The following is a 21,724-nucleotide window of genomic DNA, read 5'->3' on the forward strand; positions in this document are numbered from 1 at the left end:
GGCACAGTTGCCCCTTTCAGGACCAGGGAGTCCTCCACACCTGCCCACCTCCCGTACTTCTGTCTTGTCAGGACTCAACCTCAATCTGTTAGCCGCCATCCATCCTCCAACCGCCTCCAGACACTCACACAGGACCTTCACCGCCTTCACTGGTTCTGATTTAAAAGAGAGGTAGAGCTGGGTATCATCTGCATATTGATGGACATCCAGCCCAAACCCTGTTTGCTGGTTTCCCACCGGCATCTGGGATAAGAGGATGCTGAACTAGGATGTGGGTCCTTGTATTCCTCCAGAGGGTCTTCTTTGAGCCCTGGATTTGCCATCAGGCGTTGACTCCGCAGCCCTGCGAGGGTGGAAGCAACTTCTGGAGGCAAGCCCATTTGCCATCGCCTGCCGAGCTTCTTCCTCCAGCCTCTGCTTCGCTTTACTGCTGGAATTTCTGGAATTCTCTGGCCTCTCCTGGGACCACTGAAAGAGGAGAGGGAAGCCGACTGGGGTCTGTCTGGCTGCGGAGACGGTTTCTTGCGTGCCTCTAAATTAAGACTCGCCCGGCCGTCCCTCTCTCATTGTCCGCACATCGTCTCCCTGAATTCCCAATGGCTCTTTGGCCCGTTTGCAAGTGACACGGAGCTACTCCTCTTACGAGGGAAGGTTGCCGTGTTCGGGACCTCTTAGTTTAGAGGAAAGGCGAGTAACTGGTGGCACGAGTAATATTTATAAAAACGATGTGCAGCATGGAGAAAGCGAGCAGAGGAAGGTTTTATCCTTCTCTCTCATAGCACTAGAACTCGTGGGTGTCCGATGAAGGTGAAGGCTGGAAGATTTGGGACTGATGAAAGAAAGTCCTTTTTCACAAAACACATACAGCCTTGGTTCTCAAACTTAATCCACTCCGCAAGTCCATTCGAAAACTGAGGCCCATAGAAAGTAATGCAAAACGAATTAATCCGTTCCAGACTTTTAAAAACAACGCCCTAAAACAGCAGTTGAACATTAATTTTCCTATCTAACGAAACCATGGCTCCATAAAATGAAAGCAATCATCAACGTACTGTACTATAAAATAAATAAGACAGTATTGTAGGTGATAAAAATTGTTTGGATGGGGGGCTTTTATCCATTTCCGCAGTCACACATTCAATCAATCAATCAATCAATCAATCAATCAGTAGCTGAACTAGGTTCTACACAGTCACAAAAACAAATTAACCGAAAAAGCCTCAAAAACAAAACCACAAAATAAATAGCCAAAACAGAAGCGCCAAACTTAATCCATTCCAGAAGTCTGTTCGAAATGTTGGAAAACCAAGGCGCAGCTTCTGATTGGTGCAGCCGACAACCGCATCAGATGTTCAGCTTCCGAAAAACATTTGAAAACCGGAACACTTACTTCCTGGTTTACGGAAGTTTGAGGACCAGAGCTTTTGAGAACCAAGGTGTTTGAGAACCAAGGTACCATTGTAGTTGAACTATGAAACTCACTGTCACAAGAGGCCATGTTGGCCTCCAACTTGGATAGCTGTAAAAGAGGATTGGGCAAATCCACAGAGGAAGAGAGGGACATCGATGCTCCTGGGACCTCTCCTGCAGTGTTGCTCACTTCCTCAGAAAGCCCCCTGAACGGCTCGGGGCCGCCTCTGCTTCACACAACATCATACCTCATGGTACGTTTGCTTCATGTTACATTTTTTCAGGTTGCGTCCCGCAGCAACCCAGAAATACCGGAACAGGTTGCTTCCAGGTTTCGCCACTCACACCTGCTCAGAATCACAAAATGACGTCACGCACATGTGCCAAAGCGGCGAATCGCAACCCGCGCATGCACAGATGCGCCACTGGGCGGCTGGTCCAAGAGCATCTTCTCCCAAGCCTCTTGGCAGCCGGGGACAAACAGAGAGCGGCTGCGGCGTCTAAACATTGACTGTTTCCGTCCCTGCAGAGATGGGACGACGTGAGGGTCCCTTATGGGAAAGGACAGAGTCTTTGTGCTGAGGACACATTATTATTATTTCTTCTTCTTCTTCTTCTTCTTCTTCTTCTTCTTCTTCTTCTTCTTCTTCTTCTTCTTCTTCTTCTTCTTCTTCTTCTTCTTCTTCTGTGATCCCTCGTAGCCGAGGAAGATTGTCTTCCATAAACATGCTGTCAGAGCTGCCCGAGGTCCCAGCTCACAAAGGACCAACGCCAGTTCTTGTTATATACAAAAGTCTTTATTGAAGTTCAGTTTCGATTTCAAAGCCGCGGCGCGCAGCTCTACGTCTTGAACTCTAGACCGTTGAAGCTCCGTCTGAATCTCCTCCCCCAAGACACCAGTTTAAGACTCTAGCCCTGCTCCACCTCTTCCTCTGCTCTTTCCTCCTCTGGGTCCGCCTGTCCGCTGGGGTCTTGCCCTTTCTGGACTCTTCTGACGCTGAGTCCCCTGAGTCTTCCCCCTGCTTCCGGCGGGCTTTAGGACCTGGTTCCCAATCCGGGTTTTCTGCTGTCCCGCGTGCCTGTACATTCGAACTTGGCGCCCGCGCCCAGCCGGCAACCTTCCTCCTGACCGTTACACTGCTCCTGCCACTGCTTCCCCCTTCGGGGGGGCTAGCTGGGCCTGACTCCCCCTCCGTTCCCTCACTCTCCAACAGAGGCGTGGTCAGCCCTGACTCATCTTCTCTCCCTGCTGGAGGAGACGCTGGCCCTGATGCATGGGACTCTTCCAACCCACTACGCTCTGGTGGGGGAGCTGGCCCTGATCTCTCGCTGCTGCTTTGGGAGTCCCCGCTGGCCCCTTGCTTCTGGTGCGTCCCCCCTGGGACCCCCCTTGCCCTGGCCATCGGCGCCCCCTTCTGGGAATCTTCTGATTCGCTGGAGAGGCTCATGGAATCTCTCGGGCCACTGTCATACTCCCCTACACTGCCCTCCGATCCTTCCCCTTCGCTCTCCATTTCCTCTCTCCCCTGTGCCTCTACTCCTGAGCCCCTGACACATGCTTTTAACAGTGAGTCCGTAAGTGACTGTGGAGGCCAATTCTGGACCCACACATCCTTCCACAGTGGGGACATAGGTTTCCGGGCGGGAGTTGATCCCGGTGTGGATTTGCCAAGCGTGTCTTCCTCTTAGCACATTTTCTCCCTTGCGTCCTGAGTTCGAGTGTCTTCAAAGCCCAGGACACCTTTGGTCAAGGCTGTTCTCCAACTGGAGCGCTCGCAGGCCACTGTTTCCCAGTTGTCGGTGTTTATACTACATTTTTAAAATTTGCTTTGAGAGCATCATTAAACCTCTTTTGTTGACCACCAGCATTACGCTTTCCATTTTTAAGTTGGGAATAGAGTAGTTGCTTTGGAAGACGATCATCAGGCATCTGCACAACATGACCAGTCCAACGAAGGTGATGTTGAAGAATCATTGCTTCAACACGGGTGATCTTTGCTTCATCCAGTACACTAGTATTAGTTCTCCTGTCTTCCCAAGTGATGTGTAAGATTTTTCGGAGACGCTGTTGATATAACAACAACAACAACAACAACAATTTATTATTTATACCCCGCCCATCTGCCTGGGTTTCCCCAGCTACTCTGGGCAGCTTCCAACAAAATATTTGTTATGTACTAAGTTGAATAGGATCCAGAATGCAGCAGTCTGATTGGTCCTAGAACAATAGGATCCATAATGCAGCAGTCTGATTGGTCCACAGGAGCTACCCAATCCAGGTCCAGGTGGAAGTGAATCTGCAACCTGATTGGCCTACAGGAGTATCCTGGAATTAGCCAATCACGTGGGGCCCATTGTGTAAATAATGTATATAAAGCAGACATTTTGGGGGAACTTCCATTCCTCTTCACCACGATGAGCTGAATAAAGAGCATGAAATCCACTCACGACTCCGAGTATATTTCAATATTAAAATACGGTGGTCTGTTAAACATTAAAAGCTTCCCTAAACATTAAATGCTTCCTTTGGAGATGGCGTTTGGGAGTTCTAGTTCCAAGCACCTGCTTAGCAAAAGCTAAGCCATGCTGCCCTGGGGGGGGGGGGGTGTTTGCGATAGTCACGAGGGATCCCTGCCGCTGATTCCTTCTTTTCTCCATCCTCCCTTCCCTGCAGGACTACCTGGGCTGCATCATCGACTGTGGACAGCTGCCGCTCAAACCAGAACAAGTCAGCGCCTTGTTTTGCAACATTGAAGACATCTATGAGTTCAACAGGTGAGTCAGCAGGGCTTCCTGGCACCTGGAGAAGGAAGGGAGGGTTCAGCGTCAGCAGAATAAGCTTTCCAAATGGCAGGGAATTGCCCCACCACCACCTGCCCCACAACTTGAAGATCTGCATCTTCCTATGTTCCTGTGACCCATTCTTATTACCATAGACCTTCCGATTTATACTATTATGTGGGGCCATTGTTGAACTTGGGTTTCAACGGATGCCCTTGGCATGTTTTGAGGGGAAATAGCTCTTGCAAAAGCTCATATGCATTTAAGGAGTATGGAAATGAATTTATTTATATAATCAGGTTGAAGACATTATGCCTTGTTTGTTGATCTGCCTTTTATAGACAGTGCCCAGAGAATTTTTTATTATTACAGTGGTACCTCGGGTTACATACGCTTCAGGTTACAGACTCCGCTAACCCAGAAATACTTAAGAAGTTTGCTTCAGGATGAGAACAGAAATCGTGCTCTGGCGGCGCGGCAGCAGCAGGAGGTCCCATTAGCTAAAGTGGTGCTTCAGGTTAAGAACAGTTTCAGGTTAAGAACGGACCTCCGGGACGAATTAAGTACTTAACCCGAGGTATCACTGTATCTCCTGTTCTTTATTGGTTCTCAGATCGATTCCCCCAGTAAGCAATAGCCCTGCAAGGCAGTCCAGATACCGTGGTTCCTTGGTTCTCAAACTCTTGGCCAATTAAGAGCTACAAATTGGACATCTGGTAGCCAGATTTGCTCTGGCAGCTAAGGGGCTTCGCCTCAGTTCTGCTAATGCATTGCAATTTTAAACTTTTATGCTGTAGACTTTTATAGACTTGTTGTTGTTATTTAGTTGTGTCCAACTCTTTGTGACCCCCTGGACCAGAGCACACCAGGCACCCCTGTCTTCCACTGCCTCCCGCAGTTTGGTCAAACTCATACTGGTACCTACGAGAACACTGTCCCACCGTCTCCTCCTCTGTCGTCCCCTTCTCCTTGTGCCCTCCATCTTTCCCAACATCAGGGTCTTTTCCAGGGAGTCTTCTCTTCTAATGAGGTGGCCAAAGTATTGGAGCCTCAGCTTCAGGATCTGTCCTTCCAGTGAGCACTCAGGGCTGATTTCCTTCCGAATGGAGAGGTTTGATCTTCTTGCAGTCCATGGGACTCTCAAGAGTCTCCTCCAGCACCAGAATTCAAAAGCATCCATTCTTTGGTGATCAGCCTTCTTGATGGTCCAGCTCTCACTTCCATACATCACTACTGGGAAAACCAGAGCTTTAACTATACGGACCTTTGTCGGCAAGGTGATGTCTCTGCTTTTTAAGATGCTGTTTAGGTTTGTAGGTTTATAGACTTAATGTTGTGTGATTTTAGAGGAATGCCTTGCTTTTTGCCCTCTGTTGTTCATTGTGAAGGCCTTTGTCTATATGCAATAATACAAATTGGGCTTCCTGGGTGGTACCAATAACTAGCTGATGGATTTATAATCGCATTTATGACACACATTTCTCCCCAGGAGCTGTCGTTTACATGTGACTAATCTTACCAATTAACTGAGCAAACGTTGCAGACCTAAGCAATCTCCGTGACCAGCAGAATATAAGAATGTGATCTTGTGTGTGATGCTGAAAGAGAAATCTGTATTTATTGTTATGTAAAGTGGGTGGTGCTGTGGGTTAAACCACAGAGCCTAGGGCTTGCCGATCAGAAGGTCGGTGGTTTGAATCCCCACGACGGGGTGAGCTCCTGTTGCTTGGTCCCTGCTCCTGCCAACTTAGCAGTTCAAAAGCACGTCAAAGTGCAAGTAGATAAATAGGTACCACTCCAGCGGGAAGATAAATGGCATTTCCATGCGCTGCTCTGGTTCGCCAGAAGCAGCTCAGTCATGCTGGCCACATGACCCGGAAGCTGTACGCCGGCTCCCTCGGCCAATAAAGCGAGATGAGCGCCGCAACCCCAGAGTCGGCCACGACTGGACCTAATGGTCAGGGGTCCCTTTACCTTTTTAACCCCCCCCACAACCGCCCTGCAAAGTAGGATAGGCTGAGAGACAATGACTGGCGCAAGTGAGTTTTCACAGCTGAGTTGGGAAATGAGCCCTTGTCTCTCCCAGGTCGTAGCCTTGACTCTCTAAACACTGCATCGCTCCTTATTTTCATCTCACCAACATTTTTGTGTAACTTGGTACTGCTCACAATTGGAATTGTGCTCCATTAGCTCACACATTTCAGGATCTGGCTTGCGTGTGATGAGCCCTCTAACCTATTCCAGATTTGAAAGTGCCCAGTAGTAAACATGTGCAGCCTGGGAGTAATTTTGGACTCACGGCTGTCCATGGAGGCGCAGGTCCATTCTGTGTCCAGGGCAGCTGTTTATCAGCTCCACCTGTACTCAGGATGAGACCCTCCCTGCCCGCAGACTGTCTCGCCAGAGTGGTGCATGCTCTGGTTATCTCCCGCTTGGACTACTGCAATGCGCTCTACGTGGGGCTACCTTTGAAGGTGACCCGGAAACCACAACTAATCCAGAATGCGGCAGCTAGACTGGTGACTGGGAGTGGCCGCCAAGACCACATAACATTGGTCTTGAAATACCTACTCCCAGTACATTTCCGAGCACAATTCAAAGTGTTGGTGCTGACCTTGAAAGCCCTCAACAGCCTCAGCCCAGTATACCTGAAGGAGCGTCTCCACCCCCATTGTCCACCCCGGACACCGGGGTCCACTTCCGAGGCCCTTCTGGCGGTTCCCTCCCTGCGAGAAGCGAGGTTACAGGGAACCAGGCACAGGGCCTTCTCAGTGGTGGTGCCCGCCCTGTGGAACGCCTTCCCTTCAGATGTCAAAGAGATAAAGAACTATACAGCTTTTAGAAGACATCTGAAGGCAGCCCTGTTTAGGGAAAGTTTTTGATGTTTGATGTTTTATCGTGATTTTAATGTTCTGTTGGGAGCCGCCCAGAGTGGCTGGGGAAACCCAGCCAGATTTGGGAGGTGCGGGTTAGAAATAAATTATTATTATTATTATCTCATAGAACACAAGGCAATAAGATGACAGCAATAAACTCATGCCAGTGTTATAAGCCGGTAGCATCTCTCTAGTGGATCTTTAGCCGTGCAGTTCCCATTTCCCCAGATCTAAGCAAGCCAGGATCTGTGTCTCGCGCTGTGTGTGTGTTTGCAGCAATTAACATGGTCCAGAACTACGATCGGAGGGTTTCTCAAGGCGGAAATGCTTTTAGTCTTGGAATTTGCTGAGAAGGTAATTTGAGCCGGGCTTGTGGGTGCCGGAGAGGGGTTTGGAAGGAGGGGGGAATGTGTGTTTTGGAAGGTAATGGGGAAGATGGAGGTCAGAAAAAGACGGGAGCGTGTGAGTTTATGGAGAAGCGTTGTCCTCGAAGGAAGGATACAGGCGCTCGATCTTCCCTTTTCAAAAGAGGCGTCCCAAAGTTCTTCTACTCCGTGGACACCTTTCTGCCAAATCCCAGACTTTAGTTGCAGCAGGGAAGTTAAATACTGAGCTTCTGATTTTTGTCTGGCCAGAGTTTTCCAGTGAATTAGTGGTGTGCCCTCTCTGGTCTGTCTCCAACTGCCCCAGTTTACTCATTGTTTGCTCTTAGAGAGGGTTTAATTTAGGTCAGCTCCACAACCTGTTGTGAGCGCAAAGGATCTGGGACGTGTGAAGTGTGTCTCTGGGCATGCACAAAGCGTGTTTCCGTTGCAACTGAGCCACCTCTATCCGTTGGTTCAGTCCCAGAACCTGTCACATGCGCTAACACTTGGAACAAGTAAAGAGTGCCTCTGGGCATGCACAAAGTGTGTTTCTTTCACGACCAAGTAACTGCTACCAGCTCCCACACATATAGAGGCTTTATCCTTCCAGGGGAGTAAAGATGGAAAAGCTAGAATCTGAGACTTCTCTGTTTAGTCCAGAAGCTTCTGTCAGTTCTGCAAACCCATAACTCCTTTTATGTCTCCCTTTCACCAGTCCTTTGGCTGATTAACATTTGATGTCCTTTTAAACATGTTTGTGGTTGAGAGGTTATTGCTTTTGTTGCTGTTCTTCATCTTGTTTTTATTATGTATTTTGTCTTCTCATTTGATGATTTTATGTTGCGAACCGCCCTGTGATCTTGGGACGAAGGGTGGTATACAATTATTATTATTATTATTATTATTATTATTATTATTATTAATGATGGCTTGTCTGTCTACATACCCCTCTGAGCGAATAAAAGGAACAAGCTCTTCCAGCTTGCAAAAACTTCCCCCTTGGTCCCCTGTGAGCAGTTTCTGCTCTCCCTAGGAGATTGTCTGCTCGCCACCTTGAATTTGCAGCCAGCCCTGACTCAGTTTTCCTGTGCCTAAAAATGGGTGCGTCGCCTTCCTTCTGTTCCCGGAGGACATTTGCAATGCCCTGATTCCCCCATATTGGGGAAAAAAACATATTCCCCATTGGGAAAGGAAGGTTTCTGTAAACCCCAGCCGACGATGGAAGTTGAAGACATGGAAACATTGTTCCCTAACAGGGGCTGCTGGCCAGCAGCCATTTTCTTCCCCGCTTTTCCCCCTTTCTCACACCATTTCCTTTCCTCTTTCCCCTTCTCTCGCTCCATCTCCTGCTGCTTTTTTGGCTTCTCCCAAAACTGGTCGCCTGCCAACCTCTCCGTCAACCAACCTGCTTTCCCATCTGGCTCTGTTTAAGAGCGGAGCCCAGTGGGGGGTACGGATGGAAGATGTGGGGAAAGTTGGAAGCTCGGATCACGCGGCCCCAGTTAACCCTTTAGAGGAAGGAATGTCTTCACCCCACCCCAGCCGGTTGTGCCAAGGGCGACCGTGCCTTGACCTTGCCGCCGCCGTGAAAAAAAGGATCGATAATTTCACGTTCACGAAGCCCCCGCCTGTATGCGGACAAAATGCTTCGCCCAGGGGAGGGCAGCGGTGGTCCAAAAGGACAGCCCTGCAAGGTAGTCCACTATAGTGGTCCCTTGGCTCTCAAACGCCTTGGTTCCCAAACACCGCAAACCCGGAAGTGAGTGTTCCGGTTTGCGAACTTTTTTTGGAAGACGAACATGCTCCAATTTGAGTGCCACGCTTACGATTTGAGTGTTACGCTGAGCTCTGTCTTATTTTTGCTATTTATTTTGCATATATATATATATATATATATGCTTTCGTAGATTTTCACGGGTACAGGAATGCAGGTTTTGGTGTCCTCGGGTGTCTTCCCGTGTAAAAGTTGGGGTGTCTAGACCTCGTCGAAACGTCGCCTAGACACCCCAACTTTTACACGGGAAGACACCCGAGGACACCAAAACCTCCATATATATATATATATATATATATATATATATATGCAAAATATATATACACGGGAAGACACCCGAGGACACCAAAACCTGCATATATGCAAAATATATATATAGGTAAAGGGACCCCTGACCGTTAGGTCCAGTCGTGGACGACTCTGGGGTCCTGGCGCTCATCTCGCTTTACTGGCTGAGGGAGCCGTCGTACAGCTTCCAGGTCATGTGGCCAGCAGGACTAAGCCGCAACTGGCGAACCAGAACAGTGCACAGAAACGCCGTTTACCTTCCCGCCGGAGTGGTATCTATTTATCTACTTGCACTTTGACGTGCTTTCGAACTGCTAGGTTGGCAGGAGCTGGGACCGAGCAACGGGAGCTCACCCTGTTGTGGGGATTCGAACCGCCGACCTTCTGATTGGCAAGTCCTAGGCTCAGTGGTTTAAGCCACAGCGCCTCCCACGTCCCTTCATATATATATATATATATATATATATGCTTTCGTAGATTTTCACGGGTACAGGAATGCAGGTTTTGGTGTCCTCGGGTGTCTTCCCGTGTAAAAGTTGGGGCGTCTAGGCGACGTTTCGACGAGGTCTCACTCGTCATCTTCAGGCTGGTGCTTTCGGCTTCTTGTTACTGGAACAGAGCGGGATCTCAATGTTTGAGTTCCTATAAATACTGTAGAGGGGGTGTGGTGTCTAGCCTCCAATGTTCTGGGCAGAGAGGAAGTTCCCAGGCTAGTGTGCCTTTTCTTCTTTTGTTCCTTAATTACTTGAGAGATACCTTGAGTGATTTCTTGAGTGATATCCTGAGTACCACTTAGGTACTCAGGATAATCAAATGTGTTAATTGCCAATGGATACCAGCAAAACAGGATTACGAAGCTAATCCAAAAGGAAACACCCCCCAAAAACCAAGACACAGAAGAAAACAATGGCATGGCCCTCCTTCCTTATATCAAGGGCACTACAGATAAAATTAGCAAAATCCTCCATAAACACAATATCAAAACAGCCTTTTGCACCAACCAAAAAATAGCCAATATCCTCAGAAACCCCAAGGATAAAATCCAGTTGGAAAACCAAGGGATCTATGAAATACCCTGCAAAGTCTGCCCAGCCACGTACATTGGACAAACAAACAGACGAATAAATGCACGTATCGCAGAACACAAGAATGCCGTCAAAAAAGAAGAAAAAACTTCCTCTCTTTTCCAACACATGAAAGAAACAGGACACGAAATTAATTTTGCAGATTCCAAATTGCTCTTTAACACGGAACATCACCACAAGAGAATAATCATGGAAGCCATCGAGATAGAGAAACACCCTCACAACATGAACAAGCGTGACGACACATCCCGCTTGCCAGACATCTGGAAATTAGCCCTCCCCACAAAAACTGACACCAGATCCAGAGGCACACAGAACGCCAACACCAATCAACCACACCAGACCCAAACCCAGACCCTCTCCACAGATGAATTACTGACACCATCCAGTAGCCAATCCATGGTGGCACCTCCGGATGCTGCACCCCCCTGCAATCCCTACACAGATCTGGCTGACACAAGCCACAAAACCACAGCTCGCCCCTATACACGAAGCCAAGCCAAAGCACAACTAAGTGCAATACAGCCATCTTCTCAGGAAAACTCTTCACAAAGTTCAAGAGGTCAAGACACAAAGACTTTAGCAACTAATCCACACCTAATGACCCACCTAAGTGGTACTCAGGATATCACTCAAGAAATCACTCAAGGTATCTCTCAAGTAATTAAGGAACAAAAGAAGAAAAGGCACACTAGCCTGGGAACTTCCTCTCTGCCCAGAACATTGGAGGCTAGACACCACACCCCCTCTACAGTATTTATAGGAACTCAAACATTGAGATCCCGCTCTGTTCCAGTAACAAGAAGCCGAAAGCACCAGCCTGAAGATGACGAGTGAGACCTCGTCGAAACGTCGCCTAGACACCCCAACTTTTACACGGGAAGACACCCGAGGACACCAAAACCTGCATATATATATATATATATATATACATCTTTATTAATTTAAAATAAATACATTTATGAAAAACAGACATACATACAAGTAAACAAACATACAATCAAACAAACAAATAACAGAAAAATCAAACAAGCCACCACACTATAAAATATAAGAAGATTAATATAATTATCATCATATATACTGGTATTGTGGGACGCGGGTGGCGCTGTGGGTTAAACCACAGAGCCTAGGGCTTGCTGATCAGAAGGTCGGTGGTTCGAATCCCCACAACAGGGTGAGCTCCTGTTATTATTTGTAAGTGATAAAATGAGAAGTTATTTTAAGTGTGATAAAACAAAAAAGATGGTTAGAAACTATGATATATGTAAACGGCTAAAGGTGAAGTAAAATGAAAATCAGATAGGTGGGACTTGGGGAAACCCACTTAACAATGTTTAGAAAAATAAGGATATGACAAGAATTTGTTTGTATTGTTTGTTTTTCTGTTTGTGCTCTTTATTTGTGTTATAAAATGAATAAAAAAAATTGAAAAGAAAAAAAGAGAGTTTGAGATCCAAGGTACCACTGTATTGCCACAGGCGGGTGAGAAAGCGCCGTGAGAAGCCTTATTTATGCTTATTTATGTTTTCTCTGTCTTTGAGCAGCGAACTACTGGAAGACATGGAGCGAAACACCAGCGCTGAGGCTGTCGCAGAGTGCTTTGTTCAAAGGGTAAGGGTCTGCTCACAACTTCTTCGCTCTGTGATTTCTTTGGAATGAGCTGACCTCTTAACAGCGTCCAGGCTACCCTTAGCTGTGTTCGCAAAAGCGTCCAAAAAGCTTCAACCTGTCGAGAATGTCATAAAGGACCAAGTGTTCCAAAAGGACTGGAGCAAACGTATATTTGAAAGACAACTGTAAGCAATTTGACATCGTTAGCACGGCTCTTTGAAGATCTGTAAGATGAAATTGCTACCTATTCAGGTTGAGTCATAGAATATTTTAGGTAATAGTATAACAAGGATAGGAAACGAAGCGAAATATGAAGATGTAAACTTTAATTTTGTAAGCTGTCAGATGGGAGAGAGCGAAGTTGTTAGGCTCAGTTATCAAAGAGATAAAATAAGAGGGTGTGATGTTACATAATGTAAAACCAATAAAAATCATTTATTAAAAAACCCACAGACTGTCTTAGAATTTTAAATTGTGGCGCTAGGAAGGACATCCAAAGATCATCTAGATCAGCCCCCCTTGCAACTCTCCCTAATTGCGAGAAGTGAGGCTACAGGGAACCAGGCAGAGGGCCTTCTCAGTGGTGGCACCCGCCCTGTGGAACGCCCTCCCTTCAGATGTCAAGGCAATAAGCAGCTATCCTACAGTGGTGCCCCGCAAGACGAACGCCTCGGAAAACGAAAAACTCGCAAGACGAAAGAGTTTTCCGTTTTTGAGTCGTTCCGCAAGACGAATTTCCATATGGGCTTGCTTCGCAAGAGGAAAGCCCATAGGGAAATCTCCGGGGACCTCTTTTAAATGCTGGCGGTGGGGAGCAAAGCCTTTCGCTCCCCTCCGGCCTTCAGAAGAGGTCCAGGAAGGCCGGCGGGGGCCGAAAGGCTTCGCTCCCCACCGCCAGCATTTTAAAAGCGGTCCGGGATAGCAGGGAATTGCGCTGCGCTTTCCCGCTATCCCGGACCGCTTTTAAAATGCTGGCCGTCGGGAGTAAAGACTTTCGCCCACCGCCGGCCTTCAGAAGAGATCCTGGACCTCTTCTGAAGGCCGGCGGGGGGCAAAAGTCTTTGCTCCCCCCCCGCCTGCCTTCAAAAGCCGTCGGGATAGCGGAGAAACGGCAGAGAAGTCTCCGCTGTCCCGGGGGCTTTTAAAATGCTGGGGGACAGCAGCGAAGGCTTCGCTGCCGCCCGCCAGCATTTTAAAATCACCCCGGGACAGCGGAGACTTCTCTGCCGTTTCTCCGCTGTCCCGGGGGCTTTTAAAATGTTGGCGGTCGGTAGCAAAGCCCTCCTGTCCCCGGAGCTTGCGGGGCGGGAGGTGGGGAGAAGGGCTTTTCTTCCCACCGCCAGCCTTCAGAACAGCCTTCTGAAGGCTGGCGGTGGGGAAAAAAGCCCTTGTCCCCCCCCCCCCCAGCCTTCAGAAGAGGTCGGGGGACAGACTGTCCCCGGACCTGGTCTGAAGGCGGTTTCCATAGGAACGCATTGATTGATTTTCAATGCATTCCTATTGGAAACCGTGCTTCGCAAGACGAAAAACTCGCAAGACGAAAAGACTTGCGGAACGAATTAATTTCGTCTTGCAAGGCACCACTGTATCTTTAAAAGACATCTGAAGGCAGTCCTGTTTAGGGAAGTTTTTAATATTTAATGCTATACTGTTTTTAACATTTGATTGGGAGCTGCCCAGAGTGGCTGGGGAAACTCAGCCAGATGGGCGGGCTATAAAAAACAAATTATTATTATTATTATTATTATTATTATTATTATTATTATTATTATTATTACTATAGCCAGGTTGTAAATCCTAGCCAGGTTAATTGGGACTAACTATGGAGAGTAATTGGGACGCGGGTGGCGCTGTGGGTTAAACCACAGAGCCTAGGACTTGCCGATCAGAAGGTTAGTGGTTCGAATCCCAGCGATGGGGTGAGCTCCCGTTGCTCGGTCCCTGCTCCTGCCAACCTAGCAGTTCGAAAGTACGTCAAGGTGCAAGTAGATAAATAGGTACCACTCCGGGGGGAAGGTAAACGGCGTTTCCGTGCACTGCTCTGGTTCGCCAGAAGCGGTTTAGTCCTGCTGGCCACATGACCCGGAAGCTGTACACCGGCTCCCTTGGCCAATAAAGCAAAATGACCACTGCAACCCCAGAGTCATCCACGACTGGACCTAATGGTCAGGGGTCCCTTTACCTTTTTATGGAGAGTAATGGTTCCCCAATATTTCAAGATCCAGTTAGTTCCTGCAGACTAGTGCTGGTTTTAACCCGTAAGGCCCTTAAATGCAACCCAGCCAAATGGACAGGGTAAATTCTAATTATTAATTAATATTATTAAATGCTCCAGAGCCAGGATAACTGAAGGACCAACGTCTGACGAGGGCTGCTAACTTAAGACTGCTCCATATGATTGACTTATGGAGCACGGATCCTGATTTGCTTGCACAGAGCTTATGCTGAGGGGCAATGTCTACTCTTTACTGAGCATTTTTTCTCATTTTTTCCCCAAGTGGCTGGACGTCTTCCCATCAGCCGATCCTTGTTCTGTACCCTTTAGTTCAATTCCCTGTCACTTTCCTAACAGCAAAAAGTCTGCTGTTGTTTTTGAAGTGGATTTAATGCCCACAAGAACTTTAATCCATTGCGGACTGCCTTGCCAGAGTGGTGCATGCTCTGGTTATCTCTCGCTTGGACTACTGCAATGCGCTCTACGTGGGGCTACCTTTGAAGGTGACCCGGAAACTGCAATTAATCCAGAATGCGGCAGCTAGACTGGTGACTGGGAGCGGCCGCTGAGACCACATAACACCGCTCTTGAAAGACCTACACTGGCTCCCAGTCCGTTTCCGAGAACAATTCAAAGTGTTGGTGCTGACCTTTCAAGCCCTAAACGGCCTTGGTCCAGTATACCTGAAGGAGCGTCTCCACCCCCATCATTCTGCCCAGACACTGAGGTCCAGCTCCGAGGGCCTTCTGGCAGTTCCCTCACTGCAAGAAGCCAAGTTACAGGGAACCAGACAGAGGGCCTTCTCAGTGTTGACACCCGCCCTGTGAAACGCCCTCCCACCAGATGTCAAAGAGAACAAAAACTACCAGACTTTTAGAGGACATCTGAAGGCAGCCCTGTTTAGGGATGCTTTTAATGTTTGATGTATCAGAGTATTTTAATATTCTTTTGGAAGCCGCCCAGAGTGGCTGTGGAAACCCAGCCAGATGGGCAGGGTATAAATAATAAATCATTATCATTATCATTATCATTATCATTATCATTTGCACGGACCTAAATTTCTAGCATGCGATTCAGCCCCTCTCACGAAATAGCGAGAGTCTGGAGGTGATGTTAAATAGCATCAGACAGGGATTAGGCAAAATGGAGGAGACCGGGGGAGTCAAAGTGAGGACTGTCAAGTAAAAAAAAACTTTCTGGGGAGTCAACAAATTCATGGAGGTCAAGACTATAAATGATTACGAGCCATGAAGTAACTTGACTGAGATCAATCTGCTTTCTCTGCTTCTTTATATATAGAAATATATTGATTGCACTGTTCTTCCTATTGATTTTTTAAAATTATTAGTATTGATGGTCCAGCTGGTTTTGACTTAGGCTGGCCTTTGACAGTGTCGCAATTGGATTTGTAAGCTATTTTCTGGGCTTTGTAGTGGGGAGGTGGCGGGGAAACCTTTTAAAGCAAATAAATAGTAGTGTTTTCCAGCCGAGAGCTGAGCATTCCAACCCAGGACAGTCATAAAATTGCATCTCCTATCCTCTGTAGTCTCACACCGTTATAAATGGCTTTTTGGTTTGGCTCTTCGCTCTTTAATTCAAGAGCATAGGAGCTGGCTTGTTGAAGCTGGCTCTCTCCCAGAGCTCAGATTCTGTTCAGGAAAAGGTTGCAGAGTGCATTGGAAAGAGGCAGAGAGTCCCTAGAGCCCAAGTGTTCAGTAAGGTTATAGCGCCGCCTGCTGGCTGTTAAAAAAGTAACAAGCCTTATGCACCTCAGTGCACACTAATGTGGTTCAATTAACTCTTGCAGAGTGAAGAGTTTGATATCTACACCTTGTACTGCATGAACTACCCCAAGTAAGTAAGCCTCACTTTCTCAGATCACTCTGACTCCGCTGAATTTGCTGCTTCTCATTCATCTTATATTCTCCTGCCAGTTTCCATTCCTTATTGACCAGCTTTTTTCATTAGTATGGACCATATCTACAGGACCGCCTGTCCTGGTCTGCCTCGCAGAGGACATTAAGTCCATGAACAATCATAGTTTACATGTCCCGGGCCCTAAGGAAGTCAGACTATCCTCCACCAGGGCCAGGGCCTTCACAGTGGTGGCTCCGACCTGGTGGAATGCTCCGTCCCATGAGGCCAGGGCCCTGCAGGATTTAACCTCCTTCTGCCAGGTCTGTGAGACAGAGCTATTCCGCCTGGCCTTTAATTTGAATTCAGCCTGATCTTTTATTTCCCTTCCCTTCTCTTCCCTCCCCCTCCCCTTTTATGAAGATCACCCGCTCTGAGACCCCACAGCTAATTCTCCCCTGGTCTCCTCGCTGGCCCAAGTAGGACCAATTCAGCCAGCTAGCCCTGGGGAGTATGTGATTGGTTTTTGATTTTTATTGTTATTCATGTTTTCATACCGTATTTTATGCTGCTTTTATAATTAAGTGTTTTAAATTTGTTGTTAGCTGCCCTGAGCCCGGTTTTTGAACCGGGAAGGGCGGGGTATAAATAAAAATATATTTTTATTATTATTGTATTATTATAAGCTGCATAGGCAGGGACAGGCGAATTTCTCCTATTCTCACAAATATCACCTTCCAACCTGCTCATGCTCAATGCACGCCACAATGGGCTGCAGCTCTGCACCTTTGAAATGTCGAGGAGCAGTTTTTTCTTCCCTGCTGAGGACTAGAAAGTTTGGCGAAAGCTGCTGAAAGTCAAGATGACTTCCGCTCAGCAAAATCCTAGATCGGCCCAAGGAAACAGCTTTCCTTTGACGCCCTCTTCCCTTTCTGCCAACTTGTCCCCTTCCTTCCCACCCCCTCAGAGTTGTTTTTATTATTATTATTATTATTAAAAGAAAACAATCACATGCCCCATCTCTCGCCCTCCCATAGCTCGGTCTCGGTGCTGCGGGAATGCATGGAGAATGACTCCCTGGCCAAGTTCTTCCGCGAGAGGCAAGCCACCCTGTCGCATTCGCTGCCCCTGGAGACGTACCTCTTGAAGCCCGTCCAACGGATCCTGAAATACCATTTGCTGCTGCAGGTCAGGATTGGGCCCTGGCGGGCTTATCGAGGGTCTGGGCAGACTGGGAAAATGCGAGGAGGAGGAGGAGGAAGGCTGCAGAGGTTTGGAAGTGGCTCTTTAGAGCCACGTTCCCACCAGACATTTAAAGCACTAGGGTGCCATGGATGACCCACAAAGAATTATGGGAGTTGCAGTTTGTTGAGGACGCTGGGCGCTGTTAAGAGATTCCCCCCGCTCCCCTCCCAGGCAGGGCTACGTTTCCCAGAGTTTCCTGCGAAGAGGGATCAACTCTGGGAATCAAAGCTCCTGGGCTCTTGTTCTGTGATCTCAGCTTTGCATAAGACAATAAGAAGAAACCTGCTATATCGGGCTAATGGTCTGTTTAGTCCAGCACCTTGTTGTCGCAGTGTTAATCAAATACCTTCATTGGCATCGCAGTATAAAACTGGAATAATTAAAAAGGCAAGGGTGAAGCTGTCAAGGATTATAAACTCACACTATGGCTGTGTGCATTTGGATATTCTGTCTATTTTCCGAAAGGATAGTTCGTTGGGAACCCTTTCGAGTAAAATTGTGGTTAAAAAGGAAGCAGTAATATCTTTGTCGGGATCTGGGTGGCGCTGTGGGTTAAACCACAGAGCATAGGACTTGCTGATCCGAAGGTCGGCGGTTTGAATCCCCGCGACGGGGTGAGCTCCCGTTGCTCGGTCCCTGCTCCTGCCAACCTAGCAGTTTGAAAGCACGTCAAAGTGCAAGTAGGTAAATAGGCACCGCTCCGTCGGGAAGGTGAACGGCGTTTCCGTGCGCTGCTCTGGTTCGCCAGAAGCGGCTTAGTCCTGCTGGCCACATGACCCGGAAGCTGTACGCCGGCTCCCACGGCCAATGAAGTGAGATGAGCCCCGCAACCCCAGAGTTGGCCACGACTGGACCTAATGGTCAGGGGTCCCTTTACCTTTAATATCTCTGTCCCGATCTGCCAGGAGAAACCTTATTTGGCTTCTTCTCGGAGGTTGTGGGCTGGAGGTCCAACATTTTGCTCGGCATCAGTTGGCGGGGTCTGCTGTGTAAAGGGCAGTCTTCTTGCAGTGTCCAACAAAATGCCTGCGGAGAAACCTGCAAGCAGGATTCGAATACAAGAGCAACGCTGGCCCCTCCTGGGGCTTCCAGCAGCTGGTGTTTAGGTGCACTGCGGTCTCCGACCATGGAGGCCGATCACAGCCATTGTGGCTGGTTTCAGAGTCTTTTGCCTAGCGAGGAAGCCGCTCTGTCGTGGACCGGTTGTACTCTGCAAGGGAAGAAGGCTCAGAGCCCAGGGACAACGTGGAGTGGTCAGAGGGAGAAGGCTGGGGAGAGAAAGTGCCGGATGCTGAAGCGGCAACAGGACTTAGTGAGCAGGGAGAGTCTGTGTCAGAGAGGAGCAGAACTAGAAGCAGGAAAAGAGAAAAGCCAAGTGGCCGAAATGAAATCTCCTGTGTTGCAAAAACAGAAAACTCTGAGACTACGCCGGCGCTCCTCCTTTTGTTCTTCCCACTTCACACCTCTCCTGATCCTGGGAGACCAGGATGGAGGGGAGCTTTTTGCGGCAGGCTCCTTCACTGGCCTGACTCATTTCCGGCACTTTGAACAACCACAAGCAACATGCGGTTAATCATGATCTAACAAAAAATGTGTAACATCCTATTGCTTCACAGCTTTTTTGTTGTTGATCAGCTTTTTACACTGTTAAGGGATTGCTGATCTATTTCTATTTGAAGTACCTGTAGGGACATCTTATTTGCTGGCGAAGAATTGCCATTGAAACAGTTCGTTATCTGGAAAAACGATTCTACGTTCGGAGCACCTATCGCCAGACTTTCGCAGCATTTTGACTGTTGAAAGACAATTTGCCTTCATTTCAGTTTTCTTTGATGCTGACACGCTTTCTAATTTTGTTCATGGAACATTGATTTGACTCTTATCATTTGTGACTTTATGCAAGGGTTACATACTTTCTGCTTATGAAGTGTGAAACAATATAATGTTATAATTTTTTTGCTAGATCGTTATTAGCCACGTGTTGCTTGTGGTTGTTCAAAGTGGCAGAAATGAGTCAGGCCAGTCAAGGAGCCTGCTGCAGAAAGCTCTCCTCCGCCCTGGTCTCCCAGGACCAGGAGAGGTGTGAAGTGAGAAGAACAAAAGGAGGAGCGTCGGCGTAGTCTCAGATTGCTTGGGAAACTCCCTGGAGAGGAAGGGACACAGCTGGCTGTGGTGAGGTGGGGACCTTCAGTCTCCGCAACTGGGACAAGACATACCAAGAAGAGTCATTAGGCCCGGCAATCCGGTGCAGACCTTGTTTCTTCTAAGAAATGAGGTTTGTGTGATTTATTGGAAGAAGCGGACCATTTGGATCCCTTCCAGTCGGGATTCAGGCCTCATCATGGGACTGAAACTGCCTTGGTCGCGCTGGTTGATAATCTCCGGCAGGCTAGGGACAAAGGTGAGAGCTGCTTCCTAGTTCTGCTGGATCTCTCAGTGGCTTTTGACACCATCGACCATAACATCCTTCTGGACGGTCGTAATGAATGCGGCAGCTAGACTGGGGACTGGGAGCGGCCGCCGACACCACATAACACCGGTCTTGAAAGACCTACACTGGCTCCCAGTGCGTTTCCAAGCACAATTCAAAGTGTTGCTGCTGACCTTGAAAGCCCTAAACGGCCTCGGGTCCTGTATAGCTGAATACCTGTATACCCCCATCGTTCTGCCCGGACACTGAGGTCCAGTGCCAAGGGCCTTCTGGCGGTTCCCTTGCTATGAGAAGCCAAGTTACAGGGAACCAGGCAGAGGGCCTTCTCGGTAGTGACGCCCGCCCTGTGGAACGCCCTTCCAGCAGATGTCAAAGTGATAAACAATTACCAAACTTTTAGAAGACATCTAAAGGCAGCCCTGTTTAGGGAAGCTTTTAATGTTTGGCAGACTATTGTATTTTAATATTTTGTTGGAAGCCGCCCAGAGTGGCTGGGGGAACCCAGCCAGATGGGCGGGGTGTAAATAATAAATTATTATTATAAATTATTATTATTGCCCGCTCACTCCTGACCATCTCCATCAAGCAACACACATGTCACATAGAGGAGGGAGAAAGGTTTTTTTCTGCTGCTCCAGAGAAGCGGACATGGAGCAATGGATCCAAACTACAAGAAAGAAGATTCCACCTCAACATTAGGAAGAACTTCCTGACAGTAAGAGCTGTTTAACAGTGGAATTTGCTGCCAAGGAGTGTGGTGGAGTCTCCTTCTTTGGAGGTCTTTAAGCAGAGGCTTGACAACCATATGTCAGGAGTGCTCTGATGGTGTTTCCTGCTTGGCAGGGGGTTGGACTCCATGGCGCTTGGGGTCTCTTCCAACTCTAGGATTCTATGATTCTATGAACGCAGACTTTGCCTTCCCTTCCCAGGAACTGGCAAAGCATTACGACAAGAGCAGTCCCGGCTACGACGCCGTGGAAGAGGCGAGCATCACCATGACGGCCGTGGCTTGGTACATCAACGACATGAAGCGCAAGCAGGAACACGCCACCCGGCTGCAGGTATTAAACGGGGAAACTCAAGAGCTGATCGTGCCGAGGGCACACCAGAATTACCGTATTTTTCGCCCTATAGGACACACTTTTCCCCCTCCAAAAATGAAGGGGAAATGTGTGTGCGTCCTATGGGGCGAATGCAGGCTTCAGGAGAGCCGCAGCGCCAGCCCCACAAGGTCGGGGGACAGCAGGGAGGCGGAACCGCTGTCCCCCGATGTTGTTTGGAGGCTGACGGTGGGGAGACACGTGCTTCTCCCTGCCGCCAGCCCCGCAAGCTCCGGGGACAGTTGGGAGGCGCAGCGCGTCCTCCCGCTGTCCCCGGACCCGATCTGCAGGCGGGCGGCAGGGAGAAGAGCGCTTCTCCCTGCTGCCAGCCCCACAAGCGCCTGGGGGGGGGGGAGAAATATTTTTTTTTTCTTTATTTCCCCCCCAAAAAACTTGGTGTGTCCAATGGGCCGGTGCATCGTATGGGGCGAAAAATACGGTATTTGAGAACTAAAGGCCAGATGTTTGCTTCTTTGGGCGCTACGGCAGAGAAGATCCTTCAGCAGCTACTTGCCTCCGTTACAGCAACCTGAACATGTCGGAGGAAATAATCCATTATACATTGCTGAAAATGCATATGACACATCGCATTATAGGGATGTTTTTAATGTTTGATGTTTTATTATGTTTTGATATACAGTCGTACCTCTGCTTACGTATCCCTCTGGATACGTAAACTTCGGGTT

At 48.3% G+C, this 21,724-nt stretch overlaps 1 protein-coding gene across 2 annotated transcripts in view; it reads left to right on the forward strand.

Annotated features, from left to right (window-relative positions):
* The window catches only part of PLEKHG2 (pleckstrin homology and RhoGEF domain containing G2), a 76,522-nt gene that overhangs the window by 32,255 nt on the left and 22,543 nt on the right, over positions 1-21,724 (forward strand). For both annotated transcript variants that reach the window (XM_083753587.1, XM_083753588.1), the window contains exons 4-8: positions 4,085-4,185; positions 12,127-12,193; positions 16,216-16,262; positions 17,300-17,450; positions 20,868-20,999. In XM_083753587.1, the coding sequence (XP_083609713.1) occupies positions 4,085-4,185; positions 12,127-12,193; positions 16,216-16,262; positions 17,300-17,450; positions 20,868-20,999 (498 nt within the window). The remainder of the gene's footprint in view (positions 1-4,084; positions 4,186-12,126; positions 12,194-16,215; positions 16,263-17,299; positions 17,451-20,867; positions 21,000-21,724) is intronic.

The sequence above is a fragment of the Podarcis gaigeae genome, assembly GCF_964106915.1.
Source record: "Podarcis gaigeae genome assembly, chromosome: 8".
NCBI classification, from domain to species: domain Eukaryota; kingdom Metazoa; phylum Chordata; class Lepidosauria; order Squamata; family Lacertidae; genus Podarcis; species Podarcis gaigeae.